At 59.6% G+C, this 19,777-nt stretch overlaps 1 protein-coding gene across 1 annotated transcript; it reads left to right on the forward strand.

Moving 5' to 3' along the window:
* The first annotated feature begins 57 nt into the window (after positions 1-57).
* On the forward strand, positions 58-19,494 carry NACC1 (nucleus accumbens associated 1). The gene is made up of 8 exons (XM_030301702.1): positions 58-147; positions 927-1,060; positions 14,071-14,812; positions 14,870-15,066; positions 15,154-15,327; positions 15,914-16,019; positions 16,118-16,215; positions 16,795-19,494. Exons 3-8 carry the CDS (start codon positions 14,079-14,081, stop codon positions 17,052-17,054), a joined length of 1,569 nt encoding a protein of 522 aa, XP_030157562.1. The 5' UTR covers positions 58-147; positions 927-1,060; positions 14,071-14,078; the 3' UTR covers positions 17,055-19,494.
* Positions 19,495-19,777: the final 283 nt, after the last annotated feature.

Consider the following 19,777-nt stretch of genomic DNA (forward strand, 5'->3'; position numbering starts at 1 on the left):
TTAGCCAGTCAGTGATGCTACCTACAGTGGGTGGCCGGGATCAAAATGTACGGCGGAAAGCTCGGAAAGTGTAGTGTGGATAGCCTTAATCACGTCGGCTCCCCTGGGAGGGGAAGCATCACTCGCCCCATTTCACGGATGAGGAAGGTGAGGCTCAGAAAAGGGGCGGTAAGCGGAGAAATTCAACATCTACTGATCGGCTTCTGTGCACTGAGTGCTGTAAGCACATTATTTCAGGGCACTCTGCAGGAATAATTAAGGCTCTGAAATCAGATTTACTGAGTTTGAATCCCAGTCCTATCACATGGTCTTGGCAAGTTACTTAAACTCTGTGGGCTTCACTTTCCTTACCTGTTATATAGGAATGCTAACTTCCAATATAGAGCAAAAATTAAGGGACAGAATGCCTGGAAAGTGTGCAAAGCATCCCCTCTTACGTAGTAAGTTCTCAGGAGGTTCTAACCGTGTAGGACGGGAGGGGAGCATAGTGGCCTGCACTGCCTGGATTCCAGTCCCAGCTAGCCTTGCTACTTGTTCTTGTCTCCATCTATGCTTAAGTTTGCCCATTTGCAAAATGGACATAACTTTTTAACGTTCGTTGTTGTGTTGTGGTGAGTTTTAAACGACTTAGTGCAGGTTAAATGCTTAGAACAGAATCAGGTGTGGCATAAACATGAAAGCATTAATTTCATCGTCGATTCTTGATTCGGGGTTTGAATCCTGGCACCCTCCATCACGTACTTGCTGGTAATCTTCAGTAGGTATTTTTCATTTCTGCGTGCCTCTCTTTCTATGAAGGGTGTATAAGTGTGTAGTCATTTCTACTTAAAAATGTTACTGTGGCGTTTAAAGAGATAATGCCCATTAAGTGCCTAAAACAGTGCCAGGCACAATAAATAGAAGTCATTGTTGTTTTCGTTTTACAGGAAACGAATGATCGAAAAGGCGAAGAGACTTGTCCAAGGTCGCGGAACTAGGAAGTGGCAGGGTCGGGAGTCGAATTCTCCGGCCGATCAAGGAACAGGCGGGGGACCCTGAGGGGCGAAGGGAGAAAACCGAGGTGAGAAGGGGCGCGCTCGGCGCTCAGCTGGCCTCGTCTCGGGGGCGGGGCCGGAGGCGGGCAGGGGGCGGGGCCGCGGCCGCTCCTCCCCGGCCGGGTTGCGGCGGCGGCGCGGCTTGCGCTCGCTCGGCGCTCGGCTGGGGCGGCCTGGCCCACAATGAATGGCCGCCGCGGCTGCCGCTGCTGCTGAGGCGGAGGCCGCGGAGGCCGCGGAGGCGGAGGCCGAGGCCCCGGCGCAGGGGGGCGCGCCCCGGGCCCAGGCCCGGCCCCAGCCGCCGCTGCGGAGCCCGCTGGGAGCCCCCGGAGCGCGGCCACGGCGCAGGTGAGGCGGCCCGCCCCAGGCCCGGTTCCGGCCTCCTCTCTCCGGGGCGGCCCGAGGGCATCCGAGGGCCGGCTGAGGGCTGAGCGGGGAGGGCCGGGGGGGCCTCCTCCGACAGAAAAGGAACCGGGTCCGCAGCCTGCACTCTGCCCGGGCCGGCGAGTGCGGAGAGGCCCGGCCCTCACGAGCGGCCTTGAGTGTCCAGTCCCGGGCCGGGCCGTGGGGTTTGGGGGTGGCGGGATCGGGCCCAGACCAACCCCCCCCCCCTCACTCTCGGCGACTGGGGGGGCTCGGAGCTGTGCCCGGGCAGGTGCCGGAGGCCCGGGAAGTTGGAAGGCCGGAGGAAGAAAAGTGAGGAGGCGTCCGGGGAGGCCGGGGCGGGTGGGGGGGGGAGGGGGGAGGAGTCGGGCTTTGGGCCGGCCGAGTGGGGGGAGGAGGGAGAGCGGCGCGGCCGGAGGGAAAGGGCCCGGAGGGGGGGGGCGGGGAGGGGCCGACCTGCAGGTAGTGTCCGGGCGCCGGAGGAGGTGGGTGGGTCAGGTTACAGGCCTGGGGGCGGCTGAGGAGAAGCCCAGGAAGTGGGGCAGGGTGGGTGTGGGCGGAGTTAGTTCGGGTGGGGGCGGATAGGAGATCCCAGAGATGTTTGCAGGGGTCATATGAGGTTAGGGCTTGGAGAGATGCGCGGGGCGGGGGGAAGGCCAGATCCGGGGGCCATCAGGTAGGTTGAGGAACTACTGTAGGAGATCGGGAGGGGGGGGGGGAGGGAAACAGCGCCTTTGGGCTCGGCTAGTGGAGACACGGGGCGTCCCGAGAAACTAGTGCGATCCAAAGGCACATGCCACCCCTTCCCCCACCAGGTGTTCGCTCCGGGCCAGACCTGGGCTGTGTCCTCTTTTCCTCATCCCTCTCGGGCTCTGGGTCCCCGACCTACCCTTGGAGCAAGCCTCTGCTGGCTCTTCCAAAGCGCTGGCCCACCGGGTGGGTGTTCGTGTGGAGAGCTTGGGAAAGTCCGCAACACCTAGCTGGGCATGTATGTCTGCCGGGAGGCCGCCCAGCTGCCCTTACCTGAGTATCCTGGGGTGCTAGATTCTTTCCCCATTTTTTGTGAGCAGAGCCTCGGGGCTCCAGCCCAGGCGATGGGACCTCGCAGCCACCCACCATCTTATACCATGGCCTCCCAGGCCCCAGCTCCCCAGGGGTGAAGGACTGGGAGGGGAGCGTATAAAGCTCTGTTCATCGGGTCTTGGAGGCTCCTGATGATACCAAGTCTGGTGTCTACACCCTGGCCCAGGCCTTTGGGTCTCTTGGCCCCCGGGCTCTGCCTGTGAGGTGCCCTCTGGAGCCAGGCCCTGGGATGAGCTCGTTGGTTGCCGGCCCACGACTGGATCCACTTCCGCCTTCTCCATGATGGGAGGAAGCTCAGGCTTCGTTCGGGTGGCTTGCTCCAGGCCACACAGCTAGACAGTGGCAGATTGGGACTGACCGGCCCTCGGCTCAAACCCACAGTCTCCCCAGCTGGCTTTTGAGGGGCATGGCTGGAGGAGCTCGGCTGTTGGGATTCCCTGGTGGGGCTTCTGTGCCCGGGCGTTTCCTCTCGGCCCTCGCAAGGAATGGATCCGTGCCCTTGCGGACAGAGTTTTCCTGCTGTTCCAGGGGCGGGAACAGTGGAAGCGTCTTTCTCAGGGGCCTGGTCACACCTCATCCCCCGGCTCCCTTCTGGGAGCCCAGAGGTCAGGGGTCACGGAACTGTGGGCTGGCTCGGGGAGGCAGTTTCGAGGACGAAGCCTGGCTCCAGAGCTGCATGGAGCTCTGCTTGCCTGGTTTGTCTTTTTCCCCCTCTTTGGTGCCCGGTCAGACGTCCACGGCGTTCGTTGCTCTCTCTGGGCTAATTGTTACCAGTGTGTTCTGGGATCTTCCACACCTGAGGCAAGAGCCACAAACTGCTGGGTCGAGTGGTTATCAGCTGGGCCTGGGCTTAATGATGGGTTGTCACCCTCCTTCCCTGCCTTCCCCCAGTCGGCCTGTAGTTCCTCGAACCCATCCCACCTGGGCCCTGCCCTCCTCTCCCTGGCTAGCCTCCTGGTTCTGGGAGCGGGAGGAACTGGGCCGGCAGCCCCACTTAAAGGTGCCTTTTCCCTGTCTGGTTGGGCCGAGGCTGGCTGCTGTGGCCCAGACTGGGGCTCAGGGCTGGGTACTGAGGCCGGGGGTGGCTACCTCTGGTCACATGGCTGGAATGGGGCCAGCGACTGGTGGGGGCTGGCCGTGGTGTGTGGATGGCAGAGGAGGGCAGTGGCTCTGAGCTGCCTCTGGAGCTAGAGGAGAAGGTGCTCAAAGGCTGCCTTTCTGTGCGGACTTCGGGGCACACAGACCTGGGGTGCCAGAGGAGGCCACACTAGCAAGTACAACAAGTAAGGGGACCCTTGGGACAGTTTTATTTCACTAGGGTGTCGACTGCCTGCTAGGGGTGGGGGTGGGGGAACAGCCTTGAATAACAGATCCGGTGGGGGGGGGTGGGGGGGGACAGTGGAGAATTTCAAATTGGGTGGTCAGGCACGGCTTGTGGGAGAGCTGAGCCCTGAATAAGAAGAAATCGGCCTGGTGAGGGAAGCTGGGGCAGGGGAGGAGCGAATGTTCTGGGCAGAGGGGACAGCACATTGAAAGCCTTTATTGAGCATGTGCCAGCCTCCTGCTAAGTACTCTAAATATCTTGTCCTCGTGAGGGAAGGAGTGAGGGGGGTGACCCCAGTGTGGAAATGAAGACCCTTAGTGCCGCTTACAGAAAAGCACCCGGGTCGCAGGGTCTCCTGGATCTCCCCGCTGCCCCCAGATGAAAGTCCAGACCCCTTGGCCTGCCTCCAGGCCTTTTAAAGTCTGGCCAGCCAGAGCTGTGAGGACAGCTGAGTTTTTGTCAGTCTTGCAGGATCTGTCGTTGGGGTCAGCCTGCAGGCGCGGGTTTGAAGGGGGTTGGGGGTTGGTCCAGCCAGGTGGACTCGGAGTTCATCAGTGTCAGTGCCAGAGCAGGTTGATGGAGAAGGGAGCCTGTGTTTGAGGCCATGACGAGCCCCCCCGGGCTTGAAGACGAGGCGGCGCTGCTTGAACCGCCTGTGCTCCCTCTTGGGGTCCTCCCGGCTCCTCATCACCCCGATCCCTTTCCTCCTTCCCCAGGCCCTCGGCGCCCCTTGTGCCTAGCAGGGGTGTGCGGGGGAGGCCCGTCCCCCTGCCTCTGCTCTCTGGGTCCCCCCTGGAGAGCCCTCTGAGCTGCAGCTGCAGTGAAGTGAATCCGGTCTGGTGGCCGGCTGTTAGAGGTTGTGCCCAGTGCCTGCCTGTGGTCATCGTCCCATCTCTCCTGTGCTGCCTCCTTTGGTGAAGGTCTCAGCATCCTTCGAGACCCAAGGGCCCTCTGTGGGGACTGTGACTCTTTTCTGAATTAGGCGGAGGGTGGCTGAGGGTGAGCAACCACGGTCTAGTGGAGAGTCTGATTCCATCAGCGCCATCCTCCTCAGCCATGAGACCCTGGGCAAAGGTGGCGACCTCGGGCACCTCCTGTGTCCTCCCCTGATGGGTGGGGACAAGCAGGCATGCCTGTGCAGCAGTGGTTCTCAATGAGGAATGGTTCTGCCTCCTCTTAAGGGGTGTTTGGGAAATGTCTGGAGACGTGTTTGGTGGTCACAGCTGGGGCTGGTACTGGCCTCTAGTGAGCGTAGAGGTCCGGGATGCTGCTCAACGTCGTACGTAATGTATAGGATGGTCCGTCCGTCCCCCCACCCCCCCCCCACCCGCCAAAGAGTGATCTGGTCCCAGTGGCCACAAGGTCGGGGCATCCTCGCTGTGTTGTTACCATGAGGAGCACAGAGATTGGTGTCTGGGGTGTTTGATGATGCTGGGAAGGCACTGGGGCAGGGAGGGAGCCCTCAGCAAGTACTGCTCGATTAATCATGAAATGGCATAAGGTTCTGGGGGTGTAGGATGTGGCCGCTGCTGTCAGAGACCTTACAGCCCTGCGAGGGGCTTAGGGGAAGGAACAGAGGGGACGTGGCTAATAACAGCTGGTGTTACCGGGTCCCGGACTCAGGGTAAGCACCAGTCTGCCTGCATTGCTTGCTGGTTCCGTCCTTGGAATGGCCGCAGGAGGTGGCTGCTGCTGTCAGCCCCTTTTCGAGTTGGGAAGACTGATGTCAGGCTGTCAGCGCCGCTACAGGGAGATGTTTTCTGGCGGTGTAGAGGAAAGGAAGCACAATTCTAAGCAGGAAGCTTTGCGCTTTGTGTAAAATAACAAGATTCGTATTCTTAAGCCCTGCCAAGGTCCTGCGTCGCCTTCCAAGCCCTTTTCGACAGGCCCCTTCCCAGGAACCACCTGCCCTCCAGCCCTCCAGGCCTCCTGCCTTAGCTACACCAGCATCACCTCAGGGTCTTAGCATGTGACACTCCCTCCACGACCCTTTGTGTGCCTGCCTCCACCTCCTCCTTCAAGTTTGAAGGCACACAGGGGTTAGGGTGTAACTCCGAAAGGTGGGCTTGGGGTGGGGGGTAGGGCTGCTGCCCGTGTCCTTGTAGGAGCTGCTGCTGTGGGCGGAGGAAGGGAGAGTGGGAGGAGAGAGGGAGACCCTGGGGCAAGCGGGGGACTGGACTGCTCATTTCCCAGAGGTGGCAGGGGGGAAGGGGAGGGAGTAGCTGGGGGAGGCTGGGCAAAGGAGAAGGCCTCCTGTAGGGGAGGCAGGAACGGCACGCAGCCTGGCCCTCAGAGGGCACCCGAGATCCCATTAATGGAGAAGACATACCCAGTGAAGATAAAGAGCCCCAGCTCTGGCCTCTCTGAGCCCCAGTTTTCCCATCCATGGGATGGGTCTAGTCACGGTGGCCTGCGTGCCTCGGGGAGCGATGGGACCACGTGGGGGACGAGCTTGGCATGGGCCAGCCGTGGTGAGGAAGCCTCAGCCACTGTTACCTCCGATTCTGGGACAGGAGCCAGAGGGCCTGGGCGCAATTCTGGGCCTTGCTCTCTACGCCCGGAAAATGGCGGGAAGAGTTGTTTCTTCCTCAGAAACCAGAGAGAGAAGTGTAACAGAGCCCTTGCCCTGTGCAGGTGCACAGTAGGGGCAATGTAAATGCTACTTGCCAGCTAATGCCCTGTCACAATCCTGTCACCCACTGTGGATATCATGGCCACTTTTTTTGTGGGGGGGGGGGATGCCAACAGTAGGGGGGTGCCTCGCTGGCTCAGTCGGAAAAGCCTGCGACTCTTCATCTTGGGGTTGTGAGTTCAAGCCCCGTGTTGGGTGTAGGGATTACTAAAAAAAATAATAATAAAGTCCTTTTTTTTTTTTTTTTTTTTTTTAAATGCCAGCAGTAGAGATCTGTACAGTCAGGTAGCACTTTGTTCTTCATTAGCAAATGTTTGCCTCAGCTGCTTTGCAGTTGGCGCCTACTGAGGGTCAGAATGGCTCTGGGCCAGGAAGGCTGCTCTGGTAGCCTGGGGGTGTATCCCCTCCCCCCACCTTACTCTGACCTCCTGCTGAGCTGCTTGAAGTCCTGTGGGGCTTTCCAAGGGCCTCTGGTCCTTTCACTTGGGGTTGGTGGTTTCCCTGAACTGGCTCGCACTACATCGGGCAGCTCACAGCTTCCCTGGAAAGTCAGCCGGGAAGACAGACAGTCCGTCCCTGGTGATGGCGCACATCTGTACCCCTAGCTCGTGCTGCCTGGGGAGTTTGGAGCTCCCTTTCCAAATCCCTGCCAGTTTCCACTCCCAGGAGTCGCCCTGCCACCCAAGTGCTTGCAGTTCAAGCCTGCCGCACCCCGGCACGATCAGGCAGTGGTGTGAACAGTTGGTGGGAATCCGAAATGCAGTGACACTGAGCTCAGAGCGGGACCCTGACTGCAGGCCACCCGCCTGGTGCGGCTGCCCGAGGGGGGCACCGGTCTGCGCGGCACCCTCCACACTGGCCCTGGGGGCTCCCACCCTGTTTGGGTCACATTCGTGTGGAACAAAAAGGGGAGTTAGGTTGGAAGTAACGGAAATAATTTTTCATTCCACAAACAACTATTGAGCACCCACTGTGTACCTGTCTGGTCCTAGGGGGCAGCGAACACTGCAGTATAAACCGGATAGGCAGGCACCTTGCCCTGGTGGAACTGACACAAAGCCAAGGACGCGTCTAGCTAGCTAGATGGTAGGAAGCACCAAGGAGGAAAAATCAAGCAGGAGAAGCGAAGGAATTGGGGTTGGGAGAGGTTCTGTCTTTGGGAGTTTGAGATAAGTGACTGGGCAGGTGTGACGAGCTGTGGCCATCTCGGGGACAGCATTCTAGGAAGTCCCAAGAGCAGGTGGTGAGAACAGGTTTTGAAAGAGTTTGGGGGTCAGATCAGGGTGTTGGCCTGAGCAAGGAAGGCTGGAGCTGGTGAGAGCTTTGGCCGGCGGGCTTGGGGGTGTGGGGAGGGGTTTGGCCGCAGGCACGTCGAGTTAGTATTGGGGACATATACACGTCTGGCACCCATAGGAAGCCCAGGACAGGGGCTCCACGGGGGAGTTGTAGGCGAGAGGATGCTACTTCAAGCCTGTCTTGAGCCAGCTAGCCATAACAACACGCCAGAGACGGGGTGGCCGAAACAACAGACATGGCTCCCACTTCTGGAGCCTGGAAGTCCAAGACCAGGTGTGCCCACACGGCCTTGGTGTGTGTGCTTACAGAGAGAGAAATCTCTCCCTTCTCTAAGACTCACCGGTCCTAGCAGATCAGGGCTCCCACTCTTAGGCCCTTGTTTAATCTTAATTACCTCCTAAAGACTGCATCTCCAAATACAGACGTGTTGGGGGGTAAGAGTTCAACCCATGAATTGGGGCGAGGAGGCACAGTTGGGTCCAGAGCAGAGCCCTCGGTCTGGGTTCAATCCCTGGGAAGAGAGAAACTAACCAAGGATTGGGCCCAGCACCAGCCTTCATTTACCTTCACTTTCTGGAAGGACTGTGCCTGCTTCTCTCTCAGGACTCTGCACGGTCTCCCTGTACGTTGAGGGCTATGCTCCCATTCCACTGCCGCCTCGTTCTATCTGCCCCCCCACCCCCCGTCCCCGCTCCAAAATGTCAGCTGTAATGTTAGAGGCCCACACATGCGGCACGTTGATCTGTGAAACTCTGGATGTAAGACCACGTTCCCTGTTGGACCATGAGCCCTGGAGGCAGGCCTTGTCTCAATCATGGCCTGCCCCCGGGCTCCCAGGCACTTCATGCCCCAGGCAGGCGCTTGGCAAATATTTGTTGAGTGACTTGGGAGGTCATGGAAACGGAGTGCTGGGCCCTTGCATCTCACTGGGAGACCTGCTCGTGTTTGGGGCCACGACACTAGCGATGCTGGGAGGGTCCCTTTGGCCCTGCATAGGGCTGGGAGCCGCCCCTTCCTTCGAGGGGAGTCTGGGGACCCCAGAAGATGGGCAGGCTAATACGCCACATTGTGAGGTCTTCTGCCCTTAAGGATTCTCTAGTCGAGTGGGATTTAGTTTTCTCAGAGGTAAGCATTAGGGCTCTGCGTGTGGGAGCCGGGGAGAGTGTGCAGAAGAAGGGCATCTTCTCCAGTCTGGAGAATTCTCAGAGCCAGGGGGTAACAGTGGGAGAGAAAGATGTGGGCAGTGGGAGGAAAAGGGTTCTCCTGGCAGGGTGCACAGCCGGGACAGACGCCTGGCGCGGGTGGGAGAGCCATGCAGTGTGCTTGGCGGGGACAGGACTGCTGGATGGTTTAGAAACCCCCGACTCTTGACTCCATCATCACTGCCTAGGCAGCAGGTACTATAGACCTGTTTTCTGGGAGCCCGTCGTGCTCCACGGTCCCTCCCCTCACAGGGCTAGTGTGGCTAAGGGGCTTCAGGGAGAGCCAGGACAGCCGTTCTTTCTGAGTCCAGAGGACTGGATTGGGGCATTTGCCCAGGGAGGGAAGGAGGGGAGCCTGGGGGTGACCTGTCCTATGCTTCTAAAACCAGCCAAGCCCTTGCCTTTCGCTGCCCTTGCAGGGACAGCAAGGCCACACAGGGTCTCTGCATCTCAAGCCCTGCCACCCCACTCCCCTGCACCGTGGAGGGGGTTCCTGTGCGTTGACTGGTTGAGCCGTTGGCACTGATTGCCTCCCCCCGCCAAATGGTTAAGGCGTCAAAGCCCTGGGCGCTGGGCTGTGAGGCTGGGGTTCACAAGGCCTGGGGGACCCCAGCCTGAATGTCAGGTTGGTTCTCGCCTTTGGGAGCGCCTCCCTGTGTGTGTTCCCGCTGTCACCCCAGGGACCTCAGCACTCTCGTTGCTGAGCTTTCCCCGAGCTGAGCTGCCATCCGGTGCCGGTTCCCGGTGAGGGGTCAGGCCCTCAAGTCCAGCCGCCTCGGGAGGGGCAGGGCCGCGCTTCAGTCCTCACCTGTGAAGCGGGGCGGTCCTTGTGCCCTTAGCAGCAACTGGCACACCACCGTTAGGAGAACCCCCCAGAATTTCTTCTGCAGCCCCGGGATGCAGCAGCTGCCACGTCCCAGACTGGAGGCATTTATTCTCGCCTTGGTGCTCCCTCCTCCTAGCCACTCACTCCTGAGTCTGACCATCCTCTCTCTGTGGCTGCCCCACTGCCACCTGCCCCACCACTGGCCCAGCCCTCAGTGTCTCCCCTGTTTTGGTTGGGAGTTCTCCCGAAGGCGGTCTGGGCCTGTGTCTCCCTTGCTCCAAGCTTCCCACTGCTCCCGCGGAAACACTTCCCCTCACCAGACCAGGGCCCCCCGTCCCACCCCTTTCCCAGCAGCCCTGTTGCCCCTGCACTCGCCTCAAGCCGCCGCTGGCCTCCTGGGGTCTTCTGACTGCACCTCACTCCTTCCTGCCCCAGACTTGGTGGCCCTCTGTCCCCCTGTCTTCACCTCACTCCCAGAGTCAGCCCAGCCCCTCTGACACACTCACCCCGGCGGTATATGTGTCACTCCCGGTGTCTTCCCGCTAGACAACTGCACGTGGAAATAGCCAGTCTCCTTTAGGGCTGTGTCCCTCGCGCCTTGCAGTTTATCAGGGTGGGTTGGATGAGTGAGTCTCCATTTTGCAGATGAACAAACCAAGGCACAGAGGGGAGGGCCTGGCAATGGAACCCAGGTCTGGGGTTGGACTCCACTGCAGGCCTCTCCTGCCTTGGTCCTTCCCCTTACCGTGAGAGCCTTCCCAACTGGGGGTCTAGTGATCCTGTTGAGGGAGCTGGCCTCACCCTTGACCCCCTTGGCTCTGGTCACTTGGGCCCCAGTACCTGGGGTAGCTTCATTTTGGCAGCCTTGGGAATTGGGTTGGGGGTGCCAGGCCCCTGGAGCGGGCTCTCTGGGCTGCGTCCTTTGCCTCCACTTGGTGCCTCAGTTTCTCTTATCCACACACAGAGGGCCAGCCCCTAGCCCATCTGGTATTGAGTTTGAACTCCTGAAGGAAGGTGCTGCCTTCTGACGGTGGAGTCCCTGTCCCTGTCTCCCCCCGGGATTGCCTTAAATTGTTTTTCCTGGGGGTGACAGTGATTTTGATGAGGACAAGGAAGCAGAGGGCATAGCTAAAGGAAATCACACGTTTCAGTGCCCACAGAGACCCTGATTTGAATCTTGTCCGTACTGTTCCCTCAGCGATGACCTTGAGACTGTTTTTAACATCCCCCCATGGCCTCAGTTTTCCCGTCTGAAAATTGGGAGTATGAAATCAGCCCCGTGGGTGTGCTAAGAGGATTCAGAGAACTCCTATAGGTCACCAACTATCAGCTCTTGGGTGGCCCGGGTGCTGGGAGGGGCAGGGCCTGCCAGTGTCTCCCTCAGGGTCCATCACATGTAGCAGCTTAGTGAATGCACACTGGATTTGCACAATCGGGTTGGCCTTAACCAACATCTGTTTCCAAATGGAGAAGCAGAGATTCGGAGTTCCTGCCTTCAGGAACAAGTTGGTTCTGGAGCCAGGACTTACCCATGGGCACATGGCTGCTTCTGTTGTCCTCTTGGTACCTGGTGTTACCACAGTTGCACCGTGTCCCAGGGTTCAGCCTGTGGAAGCAGCTCAGAATGGACTCACTAGTGAATTAAAAATGTGAAAGAAGCAGGCGAGCTAATCTGAGAATGAGGGGAAACAGCTGGGGGCTCTAGTTGGTACCTGCCCCAGGGCCTTTGCACACCGACTTTCTTCCTTCTCACCAGCTGGACTCTTCTCATACTCACCCAGCCCATTCAGGACCACTGCCTTCTATATTCCATAGAATTGCAGGGGACTCACTTTTACCATGGGTACAGTTATAAAGCCGCCTTGTCCTTCAGTGCCCTTTTATGAGTGCCCTTAGAGTACTGGACATGCCCATCCCACCCCACCAGTTCTGGGTTGGAATGTGCTGGAATGTGCACTGATGGAATCGGCTGTGATGCAGAAGTTCCCATTTGAGAGGTGCCTGGGCTTCCCTGAGAAGGGCCACAGTTTCTTAAATTGGCATTTCTATCCCCCTCTAGCACTTTGGTGTTAATTTTCACAAATTAGATGTGTATGCTACGATTTCACACATTTTACGTCTTTTAAAATATTACCTATTTTTGTAAGTAGGTGTAATACGATCACCAGGTTCAAAATTCAAGACTCAGGAGTGTTCGTGGCAAGTTTCTCATGTCTTCTGCCCAGAAGAAACCGGTCCTGTGGATTCTTATTTCTTTATTTGAGCTTTATTGAGATACACATACCATGAAGTTCATTTAAAGTGTACAACTCCATGGTTTTCACTACAGGTGACCCTTGAACGAGTTGAGATGGGGGGGGCGTGCAAAGTCGAAAGCCCATGCAAAATCTTTGACTCCCCAGAAACTTAACAGCCTACTGTTGGCCGGGAGCCTTACCGATAATGAAAACAGTCAATTAACACATACTTTGTATAAGTATTCTATACTATGTTCTTTTTTTTTTCTTAGTGTTTATTTTATTTTTGAGAGAGAGACAGAGTGAGTCTGGGAGGTGCAGAGAGGGAGACACAGAATCCAAAGCAGGCTCCAGGCTCTGAGCTGTCTGCACAGAACCAGATGCGGGGGCTCAAACCCATGAACGGGAGATCATGACCTGAGCTGAAGTTGGACGCTTAACTGACTAAGCCACCTAGGCGCCCCTACTGTGTTCTTACGATAAAGTAAGCTAGAGAAAAAAAATGTTAACCAAGAAAATCATAAGGAAGGGGCACCTGGCTGGCTCTGTCAGAGGAGCATGCGACTCTTGATCTCTGGGTCATGAGTCTGAGCCCCACTACTTGGGTGTAGTGATTACTTAAAATCATAAGGCAGAGAAAATAACAGTTATGGTACTGAACCGTATTGAAGAAATTCTGTGTATAAGTGGACCCACACAGTTCAGACCTATGTTATTCAAAGATCACAATTGCTTATTCAGAGTTGTGCACACATCACCACAATTTTAGCCCATTTTACATTACGGCAAGAAGAAACACTGCATTCTTCTGCTCACCAACCCCCCACCTTGCCAGCTCTGAATTTGCCTGTTTTGGAGATCTGGATACATGGGATCATATAAGAGTGCCTGGCTGGCTCAGTCAGCAGAGCCCGTGACTCTTGATCTCAGTTTTGTGGATTCGAGCCCCACGTTGGGTGTAGAGATTACTTCTGATCTTTTAGCTAAATAAGTAAATGAAAGAACCCATCCATACATAAAATCCTATAATACACAGGTCTTTTGTCTGCCTTCCTGCATTCAGCATAATGTTTTCAAGGTTCACCCATATCCTAGCCTGTATCCGTGTTTGTTCCTTTATGTGGCTGAATAATATTCCGTTGTATGACTGGACCATATTTTATGTATCCACTCGTCAGTTGATGGACATTTGGGTTTCCACCTTTTTGGCGATTGTGAACGGTGCACAGGATTTTCTGTGGATCTAGGTGTTTGTTTCTCTTGGGTATGATTCTAAGGAATGGGATTGCTGGGTCATATGGTAACTCCGTGTTTAATCATTTGAGGAGCTGCCAGACTTTTTCCATAGCAACTGCACCATTTTGCATCCCCACCAGCAGCGTAGGAGGATTCCGATCTCATCCTTGCCAACACTTGTCTGTCTTTTTTATTCCATCCAGCCCCGTTGGTATGAAATGGTGTTTCGCTGTGGTTTGGGCTCGCGTAGTTACCCTGACGACTAGTGATGTTCTCGTGCGCTTTCGGGGTTTCTTGAGTAGGTTATTCATTCATTCATCAAACAGTGATTGGGGGTCACGTGCTCAGCCCTGTGGACGCAGTGTGAAAAACCAGACAACCCTGGCCTCTTGGTGTTTTGACGCCAGTGCCCTTCGCTAGGGGTTGCCCTGTCTGTGCGTGTCGTGCTGGTGATGCTTAATGCTCACAGACGCTCACTGTGTTCGCTCATTTCAAATTCAGGCACATACGTGTAAGTGTGCGTTTGCCCTCCTGTCTGCAAGGGACGGCCAGCACCCCCCCCCCCCACCCCGGGCCTGTGGCTGACATAACTGATCTGACAGTCTGTCATGGAGGCAAGTCTGTGCCAGGACTGAAGGCGTGGGTGGCTCCCGGTGATTCTCACAACCGCGGCCGAGTCCACCCTGTGGATGCTGCCCCCACGTGCCTCCCTGCAGCAGGTGAGGTTCACGAGAGGAGGGCTGAGTCTGCTGCCTGACCCCGTCCCTCCGTCTGTCTCTCCCTGTCCCCCCCCCCCCCCCCCCCCCCCCCGCGCAGCTGCCGCCATGGCCCAGACCCTGCAGATGGAGATCCCGAACTTCGGCAACAGCATTCTGGAGTGTCTGAACGAGCAGCGGCTGCAGGGCCTGTACTGTGACGTGTCCGTGGTGGTCAAGGGCCATGCCTTTAAGGCCCACCGGGCCGTGCTGGCCGCCAGCAGCTCCTACTTCCGGGACCTGTTCAACAGCAGCCGGAGCGCGGTGGTGGAGCTGCCGGCTGCCGTGCAGCCCCAGTCCTTCCAGCGGATCCTCAGCTTCTGCTACACAGGCCGGCTGAGCATGAACGTGGGGGACCAGTTCCTGCTCATGTACACGGCCGGCTTCCTGCAGATCCAGGAGATCATGGAGAAGGGCACCGAGTTCTTCCTCAAGGTGAGCTCCCCCAGCTGCGACTCCCAGGGCCTGCACGCTGAGGAGGCCCCATCGTCCGAGCCCCAGAGCCCCGTGGCCCAGACGTCGAGCTGGCCGGCCTGTGGCACCCCGCTGCCCCTCGTGTCCCGCGTCAAGACGGAGCAGCAGGAGTCGGACTCCGTGCAGTGCACGCCCGTGGCCAAGCGGCTGTGGGACAGCGGCGGCAGTGGCGGTGGCAACGGCAGCCGCAAGATGGCCAAGTTCTCCACGCCAGACCTGGCTGCCAACCGGCCGCCCCAGCAGGCCCCGGTGGTGGCGGCGGCACAGCCCGCCGGGGTGGCCGTGGCGGCGGCGGCGGCGGCGGCGGCGGCGGCGGGGGCCGGCACTGGGCAACCGGCTGTGGGTGGGCGTCAGCAGCGGCGGCGGCGGCGGCGGCGGTGGCGCAGGGGCGTGGTGAGCGGGCCCAGCACATCAGAGCGGACCAGCCCAGGCACCTCGAGTGCCTATACCAGCGACAGCCCCGGCTCCTACCACAACGAGGAGGATGAGGAGGAGGATGCAGGCGAGGAGGGCACGGACGAGCAGTACCGGCAGATCTGCAACATGTACACCATGTACAGCATGATGAACGTCGGCCAGACAGGTGAGGTGCCTGCCCTGCCCTCCCGCCCCAGTCCCCGCCCCCGGCCCCGCCCTGGTCCCCGACACGTGCTGCTCTCTGCCCCCGAAGCCGAGAAGGTGGAGGCCCTCCCTGAGCAGGTGGCCCCCGAGTCCCGGAATCGCATCCGGGTGCGGCAAGACCTGGCGTCTCTCCCGGCCGAGCTCATCAACCAGATCGGCAACCGCTGCCACCCCAAGCTCTACGACGAGGGGGACCCCTCCGAGAAGCTGGAGCTGGTGACAGGTGGGCCAGCGTCACTTCCTCCCCAGAACCCCCCTTTCCTCCCCCACGTCTGCCCTCTGAGCCAGCGCCCCTGGCCCGGTGTTTAGGAGCCACACTTGGGATCTGACTCCAGCCCCGCTGCCACCGCTGGCCGTGTCTTGGGGCAGCTGACACCCCTTGGTGTTGATTCGTCCCGAAGGCCGGCCTCCAGGCTTCTGCCCCAGAGGCTGGTATAATTGTGGGTCGGCACTGTTGGCCACGCGGGTAGATGAGCGGCCTCTTAGGGTGGTTTGGGGGTTACCTGATACGGTGGCTGAGAATCTCGGCTCTTGGAGGCAGGGTGCCTTGGCGTGAGCTTCCACTGCCTGTTCTTTTTGATGCCCAGGTGGTTGTGTGGGCAAAAGCCCCCCGTGTGCAAGCAGGGCCCGGCATGTTCTAGGTGCCCCGTGCACAGCGGCACCACCATCTGTCCTCGCCTGACCGCTGACGAGGCCACGCCGGGGCGAGTTGTCAGGGAGCGTCTTGGCCGGGCCCAGGCCGGGGCCCGGCCAAGTGGGGAACGTGGCAGTTTGGGGCCCCCCGGCCACCCTCCTGCTCCCCACTCCAGGCACCAATGTGTACATCACGAGGGCACAGCTCATGAACTGCCACGTCAGCGCGGGCACGCGGCACAAGGTCCTGCTGCGGCGCCTCCTGGCCTCCTTCTTTGACCGGTGAGGCCCTCGCAGAGCCCGGCTGGAGGGGAGGGGGGCCGCCCCATACCCCCTGCCACGGGCGGCCTGACTCCCCTCCTCCGTGCCCTCCACCCCAGGAACACGCTGGCCAACAGCTGTGGCACCGGCATCCGCTCTTCCTCCAACAACCCCAGCCGCAAACCGCTGGACAGTCGCGTCCTTCACGCTGTCAAGTGTGAGTCTCTGGAGGGGCGGGGCCCGGGGCAGGCGGATGGTCCTCTTCCGCGTTGGCCCTGATAGATGGGTGGGGTTTGGGGTCAAGATTCTGAGGCTCAATCTAGGCCTGTGGGGAAGAAGGCTGTGACTGGATAGAGATTTCCCCGTAGTGAGGGGCGGGGGGGCACTGAAGGTCAGCCTGTGTCAGCTGTGGGGGTGGGAGTGCGGGGGGAGGGGGGAGGGGTCCTCGGGGAGTCATGGGAGTGGTGAAGCAGCCAGGCCCCAGCCAGCTGTCGGGAGAGAAGTCTGGGTTTTCGTGTGGAATCTCTCAGTTCCTAAATTCTGGCAAATGACCCAGACTTTTCAAGAGCCCTGGGCCATCCTCTCAAACCCCACACACGGCCGAGCCCAGTCAGGCATGGGGTCAACTGACGTCGTGGCTCGCGGGTTCCTCCGTTCCGCCACCTCTGAGGGGGGTTCGGGGCTGCCCTGGGTGTGTGTTTGGGAATCAAGGAGCAGCGTGACCGCGTGGCTGCCGGCAGTGTGAGCGGCCGGGGCCACACTCTGCCTGAGCCCCGCTGTGTCTGTGCCCTCGCAGACTACTGCCAGAACTTTGCTCCCAACTTCAAGGAGAGTGAGATGAACGCCATCGCAGCCGACATGTGCACCAACGCCCGCCGCGTCGTGCGGAAAAGCTGGATCCCCAAGCTCAAGGTGCTCATGGCGGAGGGCGATGCCTACACCACCTTCATCAGCGACACGGGCAAGATCGAGCCGGACATGATGGGCGTGGAGCACAGCTTCGAGACGGCCAGCCACGACGGCGAGGCCGGCCCCTCGGCCGAGGCCCTCCAGTAACTACCACCGGACCCTCCCCGCGGGGCCGTCACACTCCCCTCCCCCCCCCACCCACCCGATCACGCCCACCTACCATCTTGGTCACGAGCTACTGTCTGTCCCTCCCCAGGACCCGCGGGGGGCGCTGCATGCTCCCAGCCCCTCTGCCTCCCCATCCCACTCTCTGACCCCAATCCGAGCGGGCTAGGAGAGGGCAGCGGCCGGTGCGAGCTCTGCACTGCCTTCCCTAGCACACTCGGGCGCCGTCAGGGGGGCTCCTGCTCCCCCTCTCCTAACCCCTAGCGGTGGTCTCCCCACTCACCAGGCCAGGTGGGGAGGGGCCGGCCTGGGGGGCTCAGGAAGGCTCCCTCCCCAGGCCCTGGGCCCCTTGCTGCAACCTCTTGGGACTTGCAGGGGCCCCAGGGTTCTCAGGACCCCTCCTGCCACCACCTCCCAGTGCTTCCATGTTTCCAAAAGCGCCTTCCTGTCTCCCTCGTCTGTCCCTGCGCCTGGGGGCTGGGGTAGGCGAGGCTGAGGGGACTGCCCATTTCACAGCTGAGGAAACTGAGGCTCAGAGAAACTTCACAACTGATCTAAGGTGGTGGGCAGTGGCGGGCCCGGCGCCCCTCTCTCTCCCCACCCTGTGCCCACCTCTGTTGCCCCCACTTTTCCCCTGGGGCCTGAGTGGGGCAGGTCCCGAGTGGGAAGCTCTTGGGGAAAGACTGAGGGTCTCTGCGAATAGAACGAGAGGTTTCCTGGGCTCACAGAAGTGTGTGTGTGTGTGTGTGTGTGTGTGTGTGTGTGTGTGTGTGTGTGTAGAAGTTTTGCTTTTAAACAAATGGATATGCGAGGCAGTAGGGCCAGGGCTAGCAGCCAGGGGAGCAGGCTGGGGGGCTGCTGCCCTCCCCCCCCACCCCCACATCCCACGCTGCCCCCACCCCCTGTACATACTTTTTAAAGCATTTTTTTAGCTAATGAAATATTGAAGTATAAGATTCCTTTTATTTTTCAAACCAACGGGACTGTCTGATGTCCCCTTCAGTCCCCGGGGGACGCGGCAGGCAGGACGGGGTGGGGGACGGGGGCAGGCTGAATGAATGCGTGCGTGCGTGAGTGTGGAGTGTGGGTGCGCATTTCTGAGGTGGGGACCCGGCCAGGCCTCTGCTCAGGCTCCTGTGGGTCTGACCAGCTCCTCCCTTGCTCCTCTGTTCCCCAGCGGGGCTCCATTTGAAGGGGGGGTGGGGGGGCCTGGCCTTGGCCTCTTGGCTGAGCCCAGCTTCTGGGGACAAGGCAGGGCCCACTTCCATTGTTAGCAGTTTGCAGAATTTTCTCTAACCATTCCTCTTTCTGTCCTCGCCCAGCGCGAGGGGGTTGTGTTTTTTTGAGTTTTACATGTGAACTCTGTGGAGGGTTCTTTTTTTTACTCCCTGTCCCCCCACACTGGGTGTCCTTTACAATTTCACCTTTCCCTCTAGCCCTGTCCCCACTGCCTCTCGCCGCCTTCTCCCCAATCTGACCAGCCCATTGCTTCCGGCAGCCTCTCCAGAGGCAGGGGGATTGTGGGAGGTGGGGTGGGGGTCAGCCCCAACCCTTGGAATCTGACTCAGAGGTCTCCCCCACCCCCTCCAGCAGCCCCCACCAGTCTGTGAAGGGGTCCCCTCCTGACATCTTTTTGTGGGGGTGGGGGGGCGTCTGGTCTGGCTGGGGTCCTGGCATCCCACTTTCCTGGCCTGGCCCCTGCACCTTAGCCCTCAGCCGGCCCAGTGTATGGGGGGAGTCGACGCCCCAGCTAAAGCACAAGCACCTTAGTCGCACCTCCCCCACGCCCTTGTCCTGGCTTTGACATCCCACCCCAGCATCTATCCCAAAGCACAATATCCTGGTCACTTGGCAAGCTGCCGGGCCGGCCGAGGCCGAGGGGCGGGCTGGGGCTCCAGCCAGACCCCACAAGGAAGGAGTCCCCAGGCGCTCCCCTCCTTCCAGGCCTTAGCAGGGGCCAGCTCTCTGGGACTGGGGTCTTCTCCCTCCCCACCCCTTTGTCCTGGACAGGCCCCTGCCCAGCCCCTCCCTGCCTTGTCCTCGGGTGGGGCTTGCCCCTGTCCCTCCTCCAAGCCCCTGCAGCACTGGGTTGGGTGGCAGAGCCCCTCGTTTCAGGGACCCCAGGAGGTGCCCCTGGCTCCCGGGACTGTGTTGGGGGGGGGGGGAGGGGCTGGGCAGGGGTGCCGGGGAGGAAACTCCTCACCAGGAGAGCCAAAGACAGGGTTGTGCCTTACCCCAGGAGCCACCCCTGCGCCCCTCCCGCCCTGCCCTCCCCACCTCCTGGGCGGCCTGCTGCTTTCCCTTCTCTCCCTCCCCTGCCCCGCCCTGCTCTGAGCTGCATGGTCCCCCCCACCCCGGGCAGCCCAGGGAGGAGCACGAATGGAGAATCACCAACCAACGCAAAAAAAAAAAAAAAAAAAAAGACTGTGGGCCCCCCCCCTCCGCCTCCCCCGGCCGCCCACTCACCCGCCTCTTTCACGCAGGACAGACCGCCCGCCCTGTCCGTGTGAAGTGCCAACGCCCTCCCCGCCCTGGGCCGACCCCCCACTCCCCGGGCCCGTAAGTGAGATTGCACATTAACTACTGTAAGGAGAGGAGCCGCACTGGGAAATGTGAACCATGAGAATATCAGTGACACTGAGGAAAATAAACTAAACGCCTTTGTAACAGCCCTGCCGTATGCTGCTCTCTGGGGGCGCCGGGCC

This window comes from Lynx canadensis, chromosome A2, assembly GCF_007474595.2.
Source record: "Lynx canadensis isolate LIC74 chromosome A2, mLynCan4.pri.v2, whole genome shotgun sequence".
NCBI classification, from domain to species: Eukaryota; Metazoa; Chordata; class Mammalia; order Carnivora; family Felidae; genus Lynx; species Lynx canadensis.